Below are 24216 nucleotides of genomic sequence, written 5' to 3'. Positions count from 1 at the left end.
CATGGCTTCTTCCAGGGGAGGGAAAGAGTTGAAATGTGTTTTCAATATTCAGGATTATTGTTTGGGGGTGGGCTGTCCAAGGGACTGGCTTCTCTCTTGACTGTCTTGGAGTCCTAATGAGACCTAGTATACTTGAGAAGCCTGTGGGCCACAGAGAATAAAACAGATCTAGGCATCTGGTGATCACTCTGGAGAACCTTCAGTACTTCTCACATGCACCAAGGGAGTGAAAAAACACAGATTGCTGGAAAAAAATAAAACTGGTAAATCGCTCTGATTTGAAATTTACACACACTAGTCCAGGGAAGATTCATCCATAGAAAAGGCTTGAGAAGTTGTCAGAGTCTATAGGTGGGTTGATTAATGAAGATCTCTCCCTGTACAAAGTCAGTTTTTAAAGTCTGGGAGAAGTGGCTACTTTGACAAATGTGTGAATCCAAGCAAAAGTTACAAGGCACATAAAGAAACAGGGGTACATGGCACAATCCAAAGAGCAAAATAAAATTTCCAAAAATGAACCCCAAACTATGGTGGTATATAAAATTTCTGACAAATAATTCAAAACAACTGTCATGAAGATGCTCAATATTTCAGGAAAACAATGGGTGAACAAAATGAGATTATTAACAAAGAGATGAAAAATATTAAAAATAACCAAGTGAATTTTAGACCTGAAGCATACAATAACTGAACTGAAAAATTCACTAGAGAGCTTCAACAGCAGACTTAATCAGGGGTGAGAAAAATCAGCAAACTCAAAGAGTGGTTATTTGAAATTACCCAGAAAGAGGGGAAAATAAAGAAAGAATGAATAAAGTTGAAGAGAGCTTAAGGAACTTATGGCACATCATTAAGTGAACCAAAGTACACATTATGAGAGTTTCAGGAGTAGGATATAGAGAGAAAGGACAAGTAAGCTTATATGAAAACATAATGCCCCCACACTCCCTAAATCTAGGTAAGGAAATGGACACCCAGATTCAAGAAGTTCCAACTACAATTAATGTAAATAAATCCACATTGAGACGCATGATAATTAAATTGTTAAAAGTCAAATGAAGACAGAATCTTGAAAGTAGCAAGAAAAAAATGACATCACATACAAGGTAGTCTCTATAAGACTGTAAGTGGATTTCTAAAAAATATCTTGCAACTCAGAAGGGAGTGGGATAATATATTCAAACTGTTGAAAGAACAAAAAACATTACCAGCGAAAAATACTAAATCTGACAAAACTGTCTTTCAAAAATGAAGGAAAAAGAAGACATTCCTGGGTAAAGAAAAACTGAAGGAGTTTATTGCCACTAGGTCTGCCTTAAAAAGAAAGGTTAAAGGAAGTCCTTCTAGTAGAAATGAAAGGGTGCTAGATAACAACACAAAAGCATATGAAAACAGAAAGATCATGGGTAAATGCAAGTACATAGATAAATACAGAATACTGTAAAACTGTAATGGTGGGACATAAATCAATTTTAATTCTGACATAGAAGTAAAATACAAAATTACAAAAATAACTATTACTATAAAAATACATTAATAGATACACAATATAAAAAGATGTAATTTATGGCATCAGTAACATAATGTGTATGTGATGAAAAAGTAGTTTTTGTATTTGATTCAAGTTGTGATTAGTTTATAACAGATTGTTTTACCTATACGATGTTTTAAATAAATCTTAAAGTAACCATACAGAAAATACTATTGAAGACACACAAAGGAGAAATAAAGTATGCCACTGAAAAAAAGTCAATGAAACATAAAGATAGACTGTAAGAGAGAAAAAGGATGAGAAAAACCTACAAGACCAAGAGAAAACAATTAACAAAATGGTAATAGTAAGCCCTTCCCTTTCAGCAATTACTTTAAATATAAACAGATTAAACTCCTTTTTGAAAAGATGAGAAATGAGAGAATGAATAAAAACACAAGATCTGTTGTGTTTACGGTAGCTCATGCCTGTAATCCCAGAACTTTGGAGGGCCGAGGAGGGTGGATAACTTGAGGTCAGCAGTGCGAGACCAGCCTGGCCAACATGGTGAAACCTCGTCTCTACTAAAAAGACAAAAATTAGCTGGTTGTGGTCACATGTACCTGCAATCCCAGCTACTTGGGAGGCTGAGGCAGGAGAATCGCTTGAACCTGGGAGGCAGAGGTTGCAGTGAGCCGAGATCACGCCACTGGACTCCAGCCTGGATGACAGAGCAAGACACTGTCCCCTACCCCAAAACAACAACAACAACAGCAACAACAAACCCCACAAGATCCAACTTAATTCTGGATCTTGAGATAACAAGAGACTTATTTTAAGTTTAAGTATTCACATGGGCTAAATGTGAAAGGATGGAAAAAGATACTCCATGCAAATGTTAACCAAAAAAGAGTAGGGGTGGGCCATACTTATAGAATACAAAATAGACTTTAAATAAATTGTCACAAGAAGGCTAGTTGTGGTGGTTCATGCCCATAATCCCAGCACTTTAGGCAACTAAGGTGGGAGATCATTTCAGCTCAAGATTTTGAGGCTGCAGTAAGCTATGATTGTGCCACTGCATTCTAGGTTGGGTGACAGAGCGAGACACTGTCTCTAAAAATAAATAAATAATAAAGAGTCACAAGAGACAAAGAAGGACTATATAGTGATAATAGGGTGAACTCATGAGGAAGATATAACAATTATACATATTTATGCATCCAACATCAGAGCACTCAAATATATGAAGCAGTTACTGACTAACTGAAGGAAGAAATAAACAGCAATTGAATGACAGTAGGAGATTTCAGTACCACATTCAATAATGGATAGAACACCCAGATAGAAAGTTGATAAGAAAAAGAGGACTAGAACAACAATATAGACAAAATGTAGCTAAAAGACATATACAGAACATTCTGTCCAACAGCAATAGAACATACATTCTTCTCAAGCACACACAGAACATTCTCCAAATGAATCACATGTTAGGTCACAAAATAAGTCATGACACATTTAAGAAGATTGAAATCATACCAAAAATATTTTCTGGCCACAGTGGAATGAGGCTAGAAATCAATAGCAGGAGAAACATAGGAGAATTCACAAATAAGTGAGAATTAAGCAATACATTCTTGAACAACCAACAGGACAAAGAAGAAATCAAAAGGGAAATTAGAAAATGTTTTGAGAAACAAAAATAAAAACAAAATATATCAACACTATGAGATGCAGCTAAGTAGCATGAAGAAAGCAGTTTACAGTGTGGTAAATGCATACTTGAAAAAGAAGAAAGATATCAAACAAACAATGTAACTTGACAACTCAAAGAACCAGAAAAAGAAGGAAAAAATAAGTCCAAAGTGAGCAGAAGGAAGGAAATATAAACATTAAATGAGATAGAGAATGGAAAAAATATATTTAAAAAACTAAGAATTATTTTTTGAAAACATCAACAATATTAACAAACATTTACTTAGGATAAAAAAGAAAAAAGATAGAAGACTCAAATAAAATCAGAAATGAAAATGGAGACATGAGCATGATGGAAATACAAAGGATTATAAAAGACTACCATGAATAATTATACAGCAACAAATTAGATAACTTGGAAGACATGAATAAATTCCTAAAAATATATAATCTACCAAGACTTAATCATCAAGAAATAGAAAATCTGAACTGAACAATAACTCATAAGGAGAATAATTAGTAATTTAAAACCTCTGAACAAATAAAAGTCCAAGAACAAGCAGTTTCACTAATTAACTCTACCAAACATTTAAGGAACTATTCATGCCAATGCTTCTCAAATTTTTTCGAAGGAAAATAAAGAAGAGAGAACACTTACAAGCTCATTTTATATGGCCAACATTGTCCTGATACCAAAACCACAAAAAGACACTACAAGAAAGAAAACTATAAGTCAATATATCTGACGAACATAGATGTAAACATCTTCAACAAATACTAGCAAATTAACTTAACAACACCTTAACAGGACCACAAGCTATAATCAACTAGAATTTATCCCTGGGATGTAAAGATGGTTCAACATACAAAAATCAATTAATGTAACATACCACATTAACAGAATTAAGGAATTTTAAAATCTCATGATCAGATCAATTGATGCAGAAAAAAGCATTTGACAAAATTCACCTCTTTTTCATGATAAAAACACTCAACAAACTATGAATAGAAGAAAAATTATGCCAGTATAACAAGAACCATATGTGAAAAGCTCACTTACAGCTAACCTCATGCTTAATGGTGAAAAATGGAAAGTTTTTTCTCGAAGATCAGGAACAAGGCAAGTATGCCCACCTTGCCACTTTTATTCAACATTGTACTGGAAGTCCTCAGCAAGATAAATTAGGCAAGAGAAAGAAATAAAAGGCATCCAAATCAGAAAAGAAGAAAGAATAATATCTCTGTTCTCAGATGACACAATCTGTATAACCCATATCAAACACTAAAGGTCTCACAAAAAACCTGTTAGAAACAAATTCACAAACATTGCAGGATATTAAACCAACATACAAAAATCAGCTGTATTTCTATACATTAACAGCAAATAATCTGAAAAAGAAATTAAGAATATCCCACTTATAATCACATCTAAAAGAATAAAATACTTAAGAATAAACTTAACAAAGGATATGAAAGACTTGTACCCTGAAAAATATAAAACATTACTAAGTAATTAAAGAAGATACAAATAAATGTAAAGACATTCATGTTCACGAATTGAAAGAACTTACTATTCTTAAAAATGTTAATACTACCAGAAACAATTTACAGATTCAATGAAATCCCTATCAAAAGCACAATGGCTCTTTTTCACAGAAATAGAAAAAATATTCTAATAATCACATGAAACCACCAAAACAATCTTGAGAAAGAAAAACAAAGCAGAAGCCTCACATGTCCTGACTTCAAAACATATTACAAAGCTACAATAATCAAAACAGTATGGTACTGGCATAAAGACAGACACATGTAGACTAATGAAACAGAGTAGAGAGACCCCAAATAAGCCAGAGAAACCTATGCATACACATTCAAATGATTTTTGACAAGGTTGTCAAGACTACACAATGGTGAAAGGATAGTCTCCGCAACAAATGATGTTAAGAAAAGTAAATATCCACATGCAAAAGAAAGAAACTGAAGTAATATAACATATACAAAAATCAAATCAAAATGGAATAAAGGCTTAAGAAGCTGTAAAACTCCTAGAAGATACATAGGTGGAAAACTTCATAGCATTGATTTTGGTAATGATTTCTTTGATATGAAATCAAAAGCACAAGCAACCACAAAAAATAGACAAATTAGACTTTAAAATAAAAAGTTCTGCACAGTAAAGGACATAATCAACAGAGTGAAAAAGTAACCTAGGGAATAGTGGAAAACATTAGTAAACCATATATCTGATAAATAGGTTAATATTTAAAATATATAAGAAACCTCTACAACATCATAGTGAAAAAAAATCCCAATTAAAAACTGGGCAAAGAACTTAAGTAAATATTTCTTCAAAAAAGACATTCAAATAGCCAACAAGTATATGAAAAAAGTTCAACATCACTAATCATCAGGGAAATACAAATAAAAACCACAATGAGATATTGCCTCATACTTGTTAGGATGGCCATTATTAAACAACAACAACAACCAAACAGAAAATAACAAGTGCTGGCAATGATGTGGAGAAACTGGAACCCTAGTGTACTGATGCTTGAAATGTAAAATGGTATAACAGTATACAGTTCTCAAAAAATTAAAACAATCATATCATTCAACAATTCCACTTTTGGATATTTAGCAAAAGGACTGAAAATTGCATCTTGAATGAACATCTGCATTCCCATGTTCACTGCAACACTATTCACAGTAGGCAAAATATGAAATCAACCTAAATATCTGCTGACAGGTGAACGGATACAGAAAATGTGGTATATACATATCATGGAATGTTATTCAGCATTAAAAAGAACATCCTATTATATGCAACAGTATAGATGAACTTAGATGCTTAATGAAATGAGCCCATCACAGAAGGACTGACACTACATGATTCCACTTACACGAGTTATCTAAAGTAGTCAGACTCACAGAAGCAGAGAGTAGGATGATGGGTGCCAGAAGCTGGGGGAAGGGAGAAAATGAGGAGTTGCTGTTCAATGAGTATATACTTTCAGCCATGCAAGATGCAAAGTTCTAGAGATCTGCTGTACAACAATATGCATATAGTCAGCAGCAGTGTCTTGGACACTTAAAAATTTGTTGGAAGAGTGGATTTCAGGTCATGTGTTTTTAACAATTAAAAATACCAGATGAGATAGAGAGTATTGTTATGCCTATTACAGATGAGGAAACTGAGGCTTAGAGAAGATTCCTAATCTTTGTCTCTGTATTTTTTACATATAGTTTCAATAATCTGAGATGTTGAATCCTCTTCTTTGTCAAGCCATTTTTTAACTTTATTTAATATCAGTTATATCTACTCCTTCCCCTATTCCAAAGGCTTATGTCAAAGGCTTACTACTTTTTTCCAAGAGCCCCGAAGAATATTTGGTGTGCTATAAATACTCATAAATGATCAATCTAACTGACTTTTCTTTTTATGTAAAATAAAGATGCTCTGAGTAAAGGTCCTCTTTTGTTCTTTGGAATGGAAGACAATCCCCTTACTTCTTCCAAAGTTTTGACCACACAGCGTTAAAAGCACTGTCCAATAGTCATAGAGACACGACTGATGGACAAAGATTCAGAAGCAGACACAATTTAGCAAAATCCAGTTTGAGAACTTTTTCCAGTAAGTTCCTTTTAATGTTAGAAGGGTGAAACAGATGGCAACCATTCCCACATTGGACACTCCTGTAGACAACTTTGGCAAGAATTTATTTCATGCCCGATATTCTTACAAATCATCTCCTTGATGATGACAGTGGAGGCAACTTAGCTTGCTGGCTCACAAGATTTGATTTCCTCTGTTATCTGGAGGCATCGTTGCAGACTTACAATTCTTTCATCTCACTTCTCGGAGTCCTAGAGCAATATCTGAAAGTACTATGAAATGTAATTTTCTCCCCAGACTAAGAATCTAGTAAGTGGTAGAAGACTTAAGAATGGCATTCTAGTTCACTTTATAAATATTTAGAACAGTTTATTCTCTCTTTTTTTTTTTTCTAAAATGGGCTCACTGACAGGAAAAAAAATCAAAATATTGAATAGTTCTTGGTGGCCAATCTAATATTAAAGCTAACTGCCCCATTCTGTACTTAGAATGACCTCAATCTGTAACTAACTGGATTGCCTCCAGAGTCATCTATAATTTAATTATATTTATCCCAGCTCACCTAGAACTGAAAATGAAATGGTGACTTTGGTTTGTGAGGCCAGAATCGATAGCCATTAAGAGAATGAAGAGATTTTTAAATCCAAGAAAAAACCAAGTACCTAAAATATGCCTTGCATCAGCTTCTATATACTCAGAGAGTGCAGGGATGGTGAAATTTTTATTATGAGGCACTATATAGCTTTTATGCCTGGAAAGAAATGGATTAAGGCAAAAACAGATTGTCGATCAGAACAAGAGCTAAAAGTTCAGCTTTCAGAGTATTTTGAACTTGTGTGGCACATTTAGAGAGGCAGACAGATCCTAAGGAAGGACAGAAATAGATGAAAGCTATAGATGAGAAGAAACTCCTGTGCAAGCCAAGTGTATGAGTTTCTCTAACCATGTCATTGGCATCATGTAAATGCCAGACATCATTTTATATACAGCTTAGATGCAGCAGATGTTGGCATTTAAGTATAGTTTGCTAGGAGAGAAAATTGCCCTTGAATGGAAAAGGAAGTTTACTGGCAGAGAAAAATAATTTTCTCAGTTAACGTTATAACCTCAATAATAGAATTGTTTTCAACCAGAGGTTGTGGGGTGCAAAAGGAGGAAAGATGTAATGATACCTCAATTCCAATCTAACAAAGAAAGAAAATCAGCTTCAGTTTAAATTGTGATGTGTGGGTTGTATACACAGAACCTTCTCCTCCCTCTCTTCTCAAACCTTAAGGCTTCATGTTAAATGGAACAAATCACATCCTTTGTGGTTCTGCTCTGTTTGGTACAGCTGCTTGCTGCAGGTGGTGCCCTAAAAATATATTGTTTGTTTATTTTGCAATATAGCAGTCTGCAGAGTGGTACCTAAAAGTGCATCAGCTCCCTTCTCTTTCTATTGGTGAAACAAATGATGAAAGACTAAGACCCCTGCCAAACCTAGCGTGAAAAGGCCCAAATAACAGGCACAGGTAGTGCTTGAGGCTCAGCTTCTGATAAGTTCCATTTTCTTTGGATTCATGAAGCAAAGCTGATGGGCAGACTGTTTGTCATCAGAGCTTCCAACTGGGTGTCAGTGAAACAAAGCCAGGCAACAAACCGCCTTTCTTGAGAGAATTATTGTTCTTCTCTGGAGATTAACATCTGTAGGCATATGGGTTATAAAAGAAAAAAATGTATTATGCAACACACACACACACACACACACACACATACACACAGAGAGAGAGAGAAAGCAAAGATTAATCTCAGGTAAATGTTCTGGCAGATATATTTAACAGCACTTTCAGTGATTCTTAATTTATAGCTTAAATAGTCAAATAATTTTTCCAGTCACACTCTCATGGCACTCAGATTTAATCTCACTTATAGAGTTGTTGAACACATCACAATAATTTGTGTGTGATGTTCTATAAACTATGTTGAAAATAATGCTATACAAAATCATATTTTATTAATATTATTCTATACTTTTCTCATGGAATGAACCTTTTAGAAACACTTTTGAAAATTCCAATATTATATGAACTAATCTGTACAGAGGGAAGAGTGATGATAGTGAGTCATGCCAATCAACCTTTGGCAAGGCATTGTTTACCTTAAAAATATTACTTAACATCAGCAAGATTCTGGAGAATAGGTTTTATAATCGAATGGATGAGTAACAACAGTGATTTTCTAGAAACATTTGGAAAAATATTGGCTTCTAGCAATCAAGTAACTAACATTTCTCTAAAATTTAGTTACATAGTAATGCATTTGGATTATTTTGAGGTTGGTGCAAAAATAATCATGGTTTTTGCCATCACTTTCAAATGACAAAACTGCGATACTTTTGCACCAAACTAAACGGGAGGAGATAGAAAACAGAGTGAAGATGACAGCATATTTCCAACCTCAGAAATGGGGATGAGATATTTATCCTGACAGTGATGGAGAAGAGGACAGGAAGGGGAAGACTTGAGACGGGGGGCAGGCAGTATGCTCAATGTCAGGCTTATCAGGCAGAAGGAAACAGACACATGGAAGATGGTGAGGTGGATAGAAAAAGTTGAAAAATAAATGTAATGCCAGTTCAAATGTGAGAAATGGAGGTAGAGAGAATGATTATATTCTGAAAGAATGTGGGTAATGAAAGGGGAGAATTTAAAAGTCAGAAAGAGGGAAGAAGAAAAATATATGTAAGCTAGCTTCCTTTTAAGAACAGTAGCATGTATTTACTGACTGCAGACTAGGTTATACCTGGTCAGAGCTCCAGATATGCCCGCCTGAGTAGAGGTCCCTACCCAGAATGTTCTCCTACCTATAATGCTCCTTTTCCAAATATCCACACGGGCCAGTCTTCACTGCAGTCAGATCTTAGCTCTAAAGTCACCTATCCAGAATGGCCTTCCCTGACTATTCTCTGATGGCTCTTTTTTACCTTATCCCTATTTTATTCATCAGCAGAGCAGCTACCCTACTGAACATACTGTAGATATTAATTTGCTTCTCCTCACAAGAATTTAAGTTGCCTGACAGCAAAGCCCTTGACTCACCCCTGTATGTACAGTGCTTCATACCAATGCAGGGCAGAGACACTCAGTGCATTGTTGAGTGACTGAATGAATGTAAACCTATTTCTAACTCCAACCAGTTGAACAGTATGGAAGAATACAATGCCATTGGTTACCCTGAATTCAGACCCTGATGAAGTTTCTGCCTGTATTCCAAGACAGCAACTATGATCCATTACTCTATATACTATCCTGGTGATAAGTTGTCATGTGTACCCTATCATATTGCCACAATATATTGCCCAGAAGAAAAATTCATACTACTGCTGGGATGTGGATCTTCCAATTTAGCCCAGATAAATGATCACAGCAACTTTTAAGCTTTTAAGACCACAAGTTTGAACCAAAGAAAATGTGGGTACCACATGGCTATGTCATATCAATTCAGATCCCAGAGTAACAATTAAAGGACAATAAAGATGTGGCCAAACACATTTGGTCATCTATTTTGGTGACTTCTTTACTATATTTTTATTATCAAGATTCCTTTGACAACCTGCCTCTAATTTTTAAATTGTAAGCAACACAGACATTTCTGTTTGAGAAAAAAGACATTGCTGAAAAGAAATACATGAACAATTATTGAATTACTGACATGGAAGTTTTCTGTACCTCACAGTATAATTTCAGGAAAAATTGTTTTTATGCTAACATATGGTATGGTAGGACTAAATCAACCTAAACATGGCAGTAAGTTAAGAAGATGGCATGAAATTAGAATGTGTATGAGTTGAAAAACTAAGGCATTAAAAAATAAAATACAACCTTCTCTGATGAAGAAAGCAATTAAGTTATGGAACAAGGGTAGGGAAAGTAAAGATGAATTGCTAGAAGACACTAGGTCATGAGAGGAAAAATGAATAGTCTCTATTTATAAAGTTGTTGATGATAAGCTAATCGAACCTAAGAAGTAGAGCTATTGGAAATCAATAAAGGAGAATAGAACAACTCATAAATATTAGGATATAAGAGGAGATAAAGAAACTCAACATATCCTTGAAGACAGGACACTCTACTTTAGTCCATGGCTAGAGCCATATTCGCAATTAGCCCTAACCAAAATAATCACATGACAAATAACTGCCTCCTTGAGTATAATAACATGTAATATTATGAATTAAGTTAGGAGATTACATGTAGTAAAGATATGTATATAAAAAGTTGTGGTCTTGACTGTCAGGGCCACTGCTTGATAGAAGTTTAACAAAATGAATGGCAGTCGGGACAAGTGTCAGAGAGAAACAAATGGCAGTAAGGACAGAAGCAGCCACAATACCACGAGGAGAGGAAAAGGCAAGAGAACTAGGAATCAGGTATCTTGTTATACAGAAGAATGTGTGGGTTGGGAACAGTAGAGTTTTCCAGCCTATTTATAAGATTGGTAAAAGCACAAGGTACAGAAGGAATGTCACCAATGGCTCTTTCTTTACTGAGTAAAACTTATTTAGCTTAAATGTGTTTGCCCATATTTTAAATTCTTTTTCCCTCAAGTATAACATACTAAACAATAAATTATTCCTCATGTTACAGTTGTCATCTTTATATCCTTCCTTTGAGAATTCCTTACTCTTATTTGAAAACACTAACACATCCTACTATTATTGTCCTATCACCATGTTTAGAAGTTCTCATGAAGAGGAAATTGCCATCAAAGATATATTTTTGAGAAATTTGTATCAAAATAATTGATCATGACTGGAAAAACATCCTAAAAGATAGTAATATTATATACAGCATTATGAAGAAGGATGATGACCTTTTATTCAAGGCCAACAACTTTTAATGTTTTCCAAAAATACCATATTTTAATATATCTTCATATACTTTACTTATTTCTGAAATAACTTATAATTTAATATACTTCATGTGTTTCTTCCTGAAATAATTTTATGACTATAAAATCAAATATAAAAATGGGATCATACGCTGTTTTTTGCACAACACTCTATGCAAACAATTTCAACTTTTAAATCTCACATTACTAAGAAAACACAATTATTGATGGTTTTTTTTGTAAAGTATAATCCTTACTACTATCTTAAATGTGTTGGTATTTTTATTTCCTGATGTTTCCAAACATTTCCGTCTAATGTGATATGCTTCGAAGTTAAGCAAGTGCTTCAAAGACTACACATAGAAAAATATATCGCGTCCTGATAATAATGGTTGATATGGGATGAAATTTGCTCGTGTGTCGGGTAGTCGTGAACTACACTAAATATTATTACACTAGCTTTAAGAATCACAGTTCTATCTGGGGAATAAGTAAATGTAGTAGGATTTTGTTCATTTTTGTATATCACTGTGAGTTGGCCTGAAAAGGTAATAGTAGTCTTAATGAGCAGTGGAAGAAACTGAGCTAAAGAGAAAATAAATAACATTACCTTTATTGTTTTCAAGGCAATTTCTTAAGCATTATCTCATTTAGTTCATAATTACAAAACAGTTTGTTATACAACTGGGTATAAGGTTTAAGGATTGTTACTCCCAGACTGTAAATATTTTACCTTATATTCCTAAATTTGCATATAGGGAATACCTGAGAATATTAAAAGCAAAAATATCTTAGATATAATCTGACTTTAGAGGCTGTTTAAATTCTTGCACTTTGCTAATTCATAGGCTCACAGAACCACTCACAGATTTACAAGTGCACTTTTCAGTAATAAAGTGAAATACAATTTAGAACATGATAATTGTTTAGTGTTGATTTTAACCAAAACTTGATTAACATTACAATCGAGGCATTACACTCAGAAGGGGATAATATTCAAATGAATTTATTATTATTTAGAAGAATAGAGAATAGATTGGAAAGTTAAACTTGTGCCCATTTCAGAAGTAACAACAACTTACTTCTTACTATTCAGGGATAGATCCAGTCAAGGTTCTGAAATTAGTTTGTAGGACTTTGCTTATTTATACACGCTTTGCAACTCTGAACTGTGCCAAGAAATGTCCTTTTCCTATTCTACTTACCACCTTCATTCTCCTATTCCAGTAACATTGCCATAGGGAAAACTCTCTATTTACATTGGTATTTGGTTCTTCTTCCCATATTTTTGTGACTATTTGTATAAACTATTTTAATGTTACTAAAAAACAAACACATTTATTTTGTTTACTGGATTACTATCTTTTGACAGGCAGGTTTGTGTTTCTAAGTACACAGGAGAACTAGAGTTGGAGTAGTAGGCATAATAACTGAGGTCATGTAACAAAGCTGTTGAACCACCATGGGAACTGGGAAAGAAGCCCAGGGCTAGTCATTCTATTTTCTATTGCAGGCACAAGACAGTTTTGTCCTAAGAAGAAAACTGTTGTAGAGTCTTTGATACTGGACTAGGGAGAATCTGAAGACTTAGTTTTCAATTCCAGATCTACACCAACTCATGATTTACTGAGAAGTACAGTACGCACAGTATAGATACACAGATTCATTATTTGATAAAAGGCTAGTTATGTGAAAGGCTTGACCCCACAGTCCCAGAAAGGAAACGACTTTCAGGGCCCAAAAAGAGTCAATGGAGCGATCAGAGCTGTGACGCCATTCTGGTATTAGAGAATCATCTTTCCTGACTAGACACCATGTGTTTCTGAGCAATTTAGGATGTAGAAGGATCAGTAGTGAAGAGAAAGGGAAGGCACTAATATTTCTGATGAAAAATTTGAAAAGTGTACCATGTAGTTCCTACCTGAAGCCTAAGGAAAGAAAACTTCCATGAGTTGGTCATATAATGATAACCCTTTAAACAACCAAATAGGAAATTCCTATTCTCAGCCAGTATAGAGAACTACCGACTTAGAGTACTTCCCACTTCTGCTCCCATATATTTGGAAAGAATTAAACACTTGAAAACTATGTACATTCAGAATTGATGCTTGATGTTTTTAAACATTACTTTAAATGCCAACCTTGTTGAAAATCAGTTGACCATTATATGTGGATTTATTTCTGGACTCTATTCTGTTCCTTTGGTCTATATGTTTGTCTTTATGCCAATACCATACTGTTTCAATTACTGCAGCTTTTTAAATATTTTGAAATGAGGAAGTGTGATACTTCTAGCTTTGTTCTTTCACAAGATTGTTTTGATTATTCGTGGTGTTTTGTGGTTCCATATGAATTGTAGGATTTTTTTTTATTTCTGTAAAAATTATATTAAGATTTTTAATAGACATTGCATTGAATCTGTAGATTTCTTTCGGTAGTATGGACTAGAATAATTGGCTGCAAAATGTCTGTTTATTTTGGCACATTATCAATACTAATAGATGTTAAAGGGAACTACTACATTATTCTTTTAAATAAATCCAATGAAATTTGAATACTACTGTGATTTGAAATTCACCTTCTTTCATTTAAGATACATGTACACATTCTTGTTTAAAGATCATACATTTTATGTAATTCCTTCTCTTTTTGAACTCCACTGCTTCCATAGAATATTGTGCTAATGTTTTTTAACTTGAAATTTTTGTATTGATCATTCTATCACACTTCTTTGCAGAAAATATTATGTATATGTATAAACTTGTATGTATGTTAAATTAAATATGTATAAACTTAAATTTGATTTATTCCCATGTCCATAAGGCATTAAGTGTTGAAAATGTATTCTTGTTTATCAACACAATTATTGTTTTATAAAATTGATCAAAATAACATTGTTTATTATAAATATTGATTAAAACTACTAGGTGTAAAATAAAATTTTATTTGATAGGAATTTCTTTTTTTCTTTTTCTTTTTATTTAGACACAATCTTGCTCTGTCACCCAGGCTGGAGTGAAATGGTATGATCTCAGATCACTGCAACCTCTGCCTCGTGGGTTCAAGCAATTCTCCCACCTCAGCCTTTTGAGTAGCTGGGATTACATGCGTCTACCATCACGTCCAGCTAATATTTGTATTTTTAGTAGAGACAGGGTTTCAGCATGTTAGCCAGTCTGGTTTCAAACTCCTGACCTCAAGTGATCCACCTTCTTCCGCCTCCCTGAGTGCTGGGATTATAGGCGTGAGGCACCGCGCATTAGCACTAGAATGAGACAGAATTAAGGATGATTCAATTTCTAGTTTTTTTTTTCCTTAAAGTTTAAGTGTTGAAAAATCTTTTTCTCTAAATAGAGAAGTATTGAAGTCAGGCTTTTCATTATAATGATGCCACTCAACTCCAGCAACTTTTTGCATGCCACAATTTACATAATTATCTATAACAAAATTTATTTCAAATAGTCTACCAACTGACAAATCTATTAGGTCTTCCTTCAGTTTTAATGAAAGCAAAGAATTGAAAATTGCCCAATTTGCAACCGTAATTTCTGGGAAGTATACCAAAAATACTACCAAGACATAACAAACAACTATTAATTATATTCCTTCTTCTTTCTCCTATAGTCACCTAGTTCAAACTGATGTATACAATAACAGTTTGGGAAATACTGAAATGGTATTTAATTTCAATATATGTTTTTTGACATAATATTTTCTATCAGCTTAAGAAGTCATGTGTTTTGGGTATTTTTTTTTTTTTTTTTTTTGTCAAACTGTGAAGTTGAAGATCTGGTTAATTTAGTTTTTGAAAAATGGCAAAATGTGTAACTTTTTTTTTTTTTTTTTGAGACAGAGTCTTACTCTGTAGCCCAGGCCGGAGTGCAGTGGCATGATCTTGGCTCACTGCAACCTCCACCTCCCAGTTTCAAGCGATTCTCCTGCCTTAGCCTGAATAGCTGGCATTACAGGTGTGCACCACCATGCCTGGCAATTTTTGTTGTATTTTTAGTAGAGATGGGGTTTCACCATGTTGATTAGGCTGGTCTCCAACTCCTGACCTCGTGATCCACTGGCCTCAGCCTCCCAAAGTGCTGGGATTACAGGCGTGCGCCACCGCGCCTGGCCAAAATCTATAACTTTTAAATGATGAAATCATTTTCTACTGTGAATCAATTCAAATCAAACTATTTTTCCTTTAAAAGTCTGTTTTAATTTTTTATTTTTTATTTCTTTTTATTTTTCTTAATTTTTTTCAGTAGATGAATAAACAAGTTGTATATATCCTTGCAATAAACACATCAGCAATAAAAAGAACCAAATTACTGATACCTAGAGGAATCTCAAAAATGTTACAACGAGCAAAAGAAACCACAAAATAGTACATACTGTATGGTTCTATTAATATGAAATGAGAAAAGACAAATCTAATCTTTAGTAACAGAAAGAAGACTGGGCAGAAGGGAACTTTTGTGGAGTGACAGAAATGCTCATCTTAATCAAAGTAGTAGTTACATAGCTGTATACTGTTAACAGACAAAATTACCACAAATTTGGTTATAGATCTGTTTAGCTTTGCTCAAGACTTGTGAATTGGGACAGCTTCCATTCTACAAAATATGATGAGAGCTCCCACCCAGCTAAGGCAGAACACTGGGGTTTGTGAGATGAAAACAAGGAAACAGAACAATAGCACTGATTAATATCAGGTACTTTTTTTTTCGAAAAGTTAAAGCAGAGGAACTTTCTTATTATGCTGACTCAGGTAGACTGGAATCTCCTGTTCTCAAAAAACTGGTCTGTCTGGGGATCGATCTGCTTGCTTACTTGAAGTTTCAGTTTGATTATGTGGCATAAGTGACTCTATTTTGGTTTGGTCTGGTCTGTTGGGGCCTAGCACAGGAGCTCAGCCTAAAACAACGGCCTCCCATAATTTTGTTTAAAAGTATGATTGTCAAAACTCATCAGATAGTACATTTATAATGGGTGCATTCCAGTGTATGTAAACTTAAAGAAATTCTCCACCAGGAGCAGTGGCTCACGCCTGTAATCCCAGCACTTTCAGAGGTCAAGATAGGTGTAGGTTTGAGCCCAGGAGTTTGAGACCAGCCTGGGCAACATGACGAAACCTTGTCTCTATTAAAAAATGCAAAAATTAGCCAGGCCTAGTGGCTTGAGCCTGTAATCCCAGCTACTCAGGAGTCTGAGGTGGAAGGATCACTTGAGCTCAGAAGGCAGAGGATACAGTGAGCTGAGATCATGTCACTGCACTCCAGCCTGGGCAACAGAGCAAGCCCCTGTCTCAAAAAAAAAAAAAAAAAAAAAAACAAAAGGAAAAGAAAAGAAAAAAAAAATCCTTTCTTCCCTATACGTTTACATCTCTCCAAATCAGCTTCATTGGGTTTCTTATTTTACTCCTTTCATCTGTTCAGAACCATTCCTCTTTGAGGAATATTGCATTTGTTTGTTTCTTTTATTATTATTATTATTATTATGCTTTAAGTTCTAGAATACATGTGCACAATGTGCAGGTTTGTTACATATGTATACCTGTGCCATGGTAGTGTGCTGCACCCATCAACTCGTCAGCACCCATCAACTCGTCATTTACATCAGGTCTAACTCCTAATGCCATCCCTCCCCCCTCCCCCGTCCCCATAATAGGCCCTGGTGTGTGATGTTCCCCTTCCCGAGTCCGAGTGATCTCATTGTTCAATTTCCACCTATGAGTGAGAACATGCGGTGTTTGGTTTTCTGTTCTTGCGATAGTTTGCTAAGAATGATGGTTTCCAGCTGCATCCATGTTCCTATAAAGGACACAAACTCATCCTTTTTTATGGCTGCATACTATTCCATGGTGTATATGTGCCACATTTTCTTAATCCGGTCTGTCACTGATGGACATGTGGGTTGGTTCCAAGTCTTTGCTATTGTGAATAGTGCCACAATAAACATACGTGTGCATGTGTCTTTATAGCAGCATGATTTATAATCTTTTGGGTGTATATCCAGTAATGGGATGGCTGGATCATATGGTATTTCTAGTTCTAGATCCTTGAAGAATCGCCATACTGTTTTCCACAATGGTTGAACTAGTTTACAATCCCACCAACAGTGTAAAAGTGTTCCTATTTCTCCACATCCTCTCCAGCACCTGTTGTTTCCTGACTTTTCAATGACTGATTGTCATTCTAACTGGTGTGAGATGGTATCTCATTGTGGTTTTGATTTGCGTTTCTCTGATGGCCAGTGATGATGAGCATTTTTTCATGTGTCTGTTGGCTGTATGCATATTTTAATTCAAATAAATGTAACAAAGGATATTCCCATGGCCATGGCAACCACACCACTTCTGACGGCAGAGTAGCTAGGTATCAGCTCATATCATCTCCCATTCATCCCTTTTAAACCACACAAGTTCACAACTTAGATTTAACATGTAAAATGTGAATGGCCAATATCCTAGGTCACATGGAAGTCAGAATTCAAATCTTAATGATAAAATATTTGGGACTGTTTCCAGATTAAAAGAGGCATCAAACAGCAACATGCACAATAAGGCCACTCGCATGCATACATCATACACATCAGCTATATCCAAAGAAACACCCATGTGCCATTCCCAACACAACCTCAAGTCCACTTGGATAAAGAGTTTCAAAGTTTGGAAAATTTCTTCACTAATGGTATCCCTCAGTAATTCTGAGCCAGCCAAATGGCAAACATATATTATTAACAACATAAGTAAACACATCTGTGACTTTATTGACCCCAATGTATGTATTTTATCTACATTTTTTTCCTTGATCTGTTGAAAAATAAGTTTTACCATTTCATGAACTCTACAAAGTAGAGAGTTTTCTGAATAGGAAATAGATACAACTGAAGGAGAACTTGACCTTAAACTATATTTAGCTATGAACCAGGCAACAGGTATTAAAACGTTTCCTAACGTCATCCATGGCTTCCCTGCCCTAACTGTTTCTAAGCCAACACTAATGGCTGTGGGAAAACAGAAAGCGTGTGTGTGTGTGTGTGTGTGTGTATAAAGTAAATATATATGTATATTTTTTACCAATACCTCCTGCCAATTGCCTAAAGAAAAAAATCACAGTCAACCTGCCATGAACTTAAAGTGTGTCAGAAGTAAAGGAAATACAGTAGAGGAAATAAAGAAACACCAAAACAAGCAATGTGTTTGAAGTTCATATTAAATTTAGAAATACTGATTCTCTGGATGTGGTAAAGAGATATTAAGGCCCCCACCCAGATGAATTTTTGGAATATTAACATATTTGAACATACATCGCTAGCTCAGCTATTGCAATACATGTTTCGTCTTAAATTGTTTTTAAAAAATTATTCTTTCTGCACATTTGTTTGTAAAACACACTCCCTTTTCATTGTTTTTATCACAGGAAGATTTTTGTTTTTTGTTTTTGAGACAGAATTTCGCTAGGTCGCTCAGGCTGGAGTGCTGTGGCGCGATCCCCGCTCACTGCAAGCTCCACCTCCTGGGTTCACACCATTCTTCTGCCTCAGCCTCCCGAGCAGCTGGGACCACAGGCGTGTGCCACCATGTTCCGGCTAAGTTTTTATATTTTTAGTAGAGACGGGGTTTCACCGTGCTAGCCAGGATGGTCTCTATCTCCTGACCTCGTGATCTGCCCGTCTCTGCCTCCCACAATGCTGAGATTACAGGCGCGCCACCGCGCCCAGGCAATCACAGGAAGTAAAGTTTAATATGTGCATAATAAATGTGAGACACATCCCTCTTCATTCCCCTCACCCGTGGCAGACATAGCTAATCAATCATGGCATCCTTTGCTGCTGAAGAAGCCTGACTTTTTAGACTTCGGGAATCCATTACCCATCAGCTGCTGCTGGTATTCAGGTTGAAGACTATTTCCCAACCTTGGTATGAGAGCATGTTCATTGTCCCTATTTATTAGCTAAAATATCTTAGGAAGAGCTTTGAACCTATTCTGCTGCCCTCAGAGGACTGTTACACAATCAAAAGATTTAATTCATGTGAACATATTTTATAATCCACACCGTTCCAATCACACATTGTTTGAAGGAATCCGACTAATTTTTTTGTAACGTGAACAATAATACCTTCACAGTTGATCTCTTCCTTGGCTCTCCCCACATACATTTATTTTATCTATTTTGAAAATGTGCATTTTTTAATTTTTGGTTTTATTAAAACTGTGCACACCTGTATTCCTTTTGAATGTGCTATCTGATACTAACTAGAAGAAAATATGGCTGGAGAAGGAGAAAGCTCAAAATATCACACCCGGCTCAACATTATGGTGTTCTGGCAGTCTTTTCTGCACGGCTGGAAGCGGTGTGATTAATAGCCTCTCGTCCCAATTATATGGATATTATACTTGTCTTCCTTTGGCTGTAGATTGGAGATATCTTATGTATGTGTGATGCAAATGTAGGCTTTGTGAATGCTAATTTCAAAATCAGCCAGGAGTTGATTGGCAGAAAACCGAACAACAGGGTGACAGGCTTGCCAGGGTTCAGGAATCTGTGAAAGAAAGGCTGACTGAGGGTGGAGAAAAAGAGCTGGAGAGATTTGGAGTTAATCAAGAGCAGTGGCTGAGAAAGCAGCAGTTTATGAAAGCAGATCTAAGCCAGATATCCTGGAAGAGAGGGCAGTTTCAAAGACTTGGATGAAAACAGTGAGAAGAGAAAGAGTTCAGCTGACTTTACAAAACTGCATGAAACTAAGAAGCCAAGATTATGCCTTTAACTGCATAAGCCATATTCTTTGTCTACCATATCCCCCAAATGTGCCTGTTTGCACCTGGTTTGTACTCTGGGGAACTTTGCTGTATATTTGACTGTGACATCCTCAAGGTCAGAGGTCCTGACACCTTTGCTTCTCTAGATGCCAGAAGGAGACAAGCACTCAGGAAGTTTACAGTAGACTGATTTAATGGGACATTTGATTGTCAAAGAGATGATCTGGGTAACAGAAAAGGGGAGGGACAGAGATTTAAGACACTATTTCATCAATTAATCATTCCATCAGTGATCAGAATGAAGATAGGAAATTTTGTTTGCAGAGCAAGTTGTTAAAGATAAGCCCTTTTTCATTTGCACTATAAAACTCAAGTTCAAATTTGCTAAGTTTTCTGTACAGCAGATGCATTCAACCAAAGGCTGGCTAGACAATAGCAAGCTCAAAAGTAGAAAATGTGTTGAAACTTCTCCAAGTAATGGCTTGGCTGTGCAGTTGCTAACTCTGGTGTTCCACAGTCAACACTGCAAAAGTAGTGTACCCCTGGAAAGAAGAACAGGTGGAAAGGGTAGAGGTAGAGATGTCACATCCTAGGGTGGTTTACTCAAACTATTCCTTCACTCCACTGGGGGGAATGCAGACAGGAGAAACAAGAGCCAGTAGCATGAAATATTGGTCACATCTGTTCTTAGGGATAACCCATCCATCTTCTTTGCACTCTAGCCACCTTGCTGTTACAGATGGTTTTTATTTAAAATAATTTTAAGGAAAATTATTTTTTCTTTGGGTATGTATGTCAACTTCAACATATGCCCCCATGTCCAAACGTATTTTTTTTAGCACATTACCTATGTGTCAGCATTTTATGTGGCATTTAATAAGTCTGTGAACCTAGTTTACACACATACACACACACACAAACTAATTCAAATAACTCTCTAAATAGTCATACATAAATATCCATGCACATAAACTGTATCTTCACTTCATCCTTAAAACATAGGTGGAAGTTTTCCCAAATTTTGTGGGTACAGTAAAGATAGGCAGTTTTACAGAAGGAACATTTTGTTTAAAACCTCCTTTTAACACATATATAAAGATATTTTATCTGACCCCAAATCACAGATATATTTCACTTTTCTCATGTGATAATGATTACTTGATTTAAATGGATTTTAAAGAATGAAATGGCTACTTTCATCCTATCAAATCTAACTTATTTTTACTTCAGGATAAGTAAAATAAGCACTTTTAGATTTAAAACTTTACAGAAGAGTTTGTTCATTGGAAGGAGTGTCTATGATTGAACATATTCAAGGGTTATTACTTAGTGCTTTAGCAAAGAACATAATTCCAATGTTCTGGACGTCATTTATCCTGATTTCCAAATAAGCAGCCCTTCCTCTTTCATGTCCATTCTGTGATTGGGTGGGACTGTGTGACCAATTCTGCACAATGAACTGTGAACAATGAGCCTCTCCTCCCAAGCAGAAGCATGTGTGTGCCTATGTAGACCCTCTGCAGCTATTATTGCTCTCTGGCACGGCACGGCAACACATGATGATAGAGATACTGGCTACTCAACTAGCCTTGTTTCCTTAGTGACAGTGATCCGTGGAGCCTCCTGCTGACACACAAGAAGAAATCTTTATGGCTTTTATTTACAGATAATTTGGAAGTGTTTACTAACATAGCATACTTAGCTTCCTTAGTCTATCACAACGCACACACACACACACACACACACACACACTCCATTAAAAATATAACAAGGATATATTAGTTATATCATCTAACACCCACACACTCACATAGTTTTTTAATGCCAGAAGAATTTGGTTTCTCTGAATTGTATGCCACTCTACCCAGAAACTATTATTCATTGTTATCCAAGAACTGTGAGTCAGTATCATTTCCAAAATAATTAACTAAAGAGGTAAAAAGCAGATTCTACTTGCATCATTTGTTGCTAACAATTTTAATACTATGCACGTCAATTGCACATCCGCATGAATCTAAGAAAAATATATGCAGTTCTACATTTGAGATCTGTAATGAATAAATGGATTCATGTGTCATAAAATTGCCTTAGGTTTATAAATCTCATGATATTATGCAGTTGGCCTTCTTGAGAAAGAGGTGTTTTAATTTATCTCTTTGTCATAGTAATACAATGTTCAATCATGTATTTTATATAAAATAGGCACATGTTGTACATATATGTTATTTGTAAGTCCTACTGCCTCCTGGTAGAAGGAGGGTTTTTTATTGGCACAGTACTATGAAACATGGAGGCGTGAATGTCTTAGAAGTAGGATCTGTAGAAAATGTGAATTTTTTCTGGAAAAAAAGTGGGAGATTAAAAGTGATGGATGGTGCCTGGGAGAAATCTAGGAAGGAAGAAGGAGATAGGGCAAATGGAAAAGAGAAATCCCAGGGCTAGCAGCACAGCCAAAAGAAGCACTAGAAGAGAAAACAATTATTGAAATCTTATAATTTTGAGTATTATAGAATGTTATGAAAAAATCTCTGATCATTCCTTCAGAATCCTTTGAAAAGTGTACCAAAAGTCAAGTAATCATATCTTGACTGATTGGATTTCCTATGTAAAATGCTGATGACAACAAAGGGTATTTACTAATTGCTGAAGAAAATCAGCACATTAAGTCCAGGGGATGGTTTGGTTTAACCTGACAATTTCCTGTTAAAAGCCGCATTAATGAGGAAAAAGCAAAAAGGCCTTTATCCACAGATTCCATTTGTGAGCACTCAGTTTGCACAGAAATAAAACAACCCCAAAGGCACTAGAAGGAGCGGTTGGCTGTCAACACTTACTGCGAGGACAATCTGGAGGGAACTATGAGCCACTTCTATGTACTGGTACTCCAGCAAACACCCTGAGACCGTGATGTAGCGATGGTCTTCTGGGGCCCAGTCTGGGGCGGGTGTCACTGACGTCACCGTACATCCTGGTCCATTCTCCATCCACCAAGATCGGTGCATTGATATATTAAAAGTCAGGATAAGGTCTGTTTCCTGCAAGAAGGCAATTTATAAGGATGAGAATTACTTTATAAATGTTAGTCAGCTTACTTGGGATTGACTTGCTTTGACTTGCCCATTTGGAAATGTGGGTTGGTTTGTTTGTTTTCTTCCCCCATACTGTATTTTACAGGAAGCAAGGACACAGCTAAAGTAATTATGCATCTGGGGATTCATCCTACCTATGAAGGTTTTTCCTGACTATCATAATATAGATCAAATTATTTTATTAGAGAAATTCCTAGTGATTTATATTACTAATGATTTATATTCATTATAAAACTGAAGAGTCTTTACCTTTCAAGACTTGCATATATTACAAAGGGAATGATTTAAATTTTTATCAAGTGAAGTTCATGCTATTCTAAATCTGCTTTATTTTTTCTCTCAAAATGTTTACTTTTCACACATTTTAAATCTTAAAGCTATACTTCAATTCTGCAACATTTAACATAATATTGTGGCTAATGCTTGAATTTATAAGACCCTTACTTAAGAAAACATAATATTACTTGCTTTTACTCCCTTCCTATTATTTGGGCAAATTAGTGTCTCTTTAATCTTACCAATTTTTGTGAAATTGGTCATAATATTTCTTAAGAATTAAGAAGTAAATATTTTTTAGGAAATACTATTATCAAATTCTTGCAGGGTGGAGATAATAAATCAACTATTTAGATGAAGTTCTAAACATGTTAGGTGATACACAGCTATAAATGGAATAAAATGGAATAAAAGTAGAGTTTTGCACTCAGAGAGCTTGCAATCACC

The 24216-nt window shown here is 35.4% G+C and overlaps 1 protein-coding gene across 2 annotated transcripts in view; it reads right to left on the bottom strand.

Annotated features, from left to right (window-relative positions):
* NKAIN2 (sodium/potassium transporting ATPase interacting 2) overlaps positions 1-24216 on the bottom strand; it is a 1059207-nt gene that overhangs the window by 144629 nt on the left and 890362 nt on the right. For both annotated transcript variants that reach the window (XM_033234449.1, XM_033234450.1), the window contains exon 4: positions 23239-23439. In XM_033234449.1, coding sequence (XP_033090340.1) covers positions 23239-23439 — 201 coding nt within the window. The remainder of the gene's footprint in view (positions 1-23238; positions 23440-24216) is intronic.

The sequence above is a fragment of the Trachypithecus francoisi genome, unplaced genomic scaffold (genome assembly GCF_009764315.1).
Source record: "Trachypithecus francoisi isolate TF-2019V2 unplaced genomic scaffold, Tfra_2.0 Lachesis_group15, whole genome shotgun sequence".
NCBI lineage: Eukaryota > Metazoa > Chordata > Mammalia > Primates > Cercopithecidae > Trachypithecus > Trachypithecus francoisi.
Note: the sequence above shows the minus strand (reverse complement) of the source record. Positions and strands in the feature narration are given on the sequence as shown.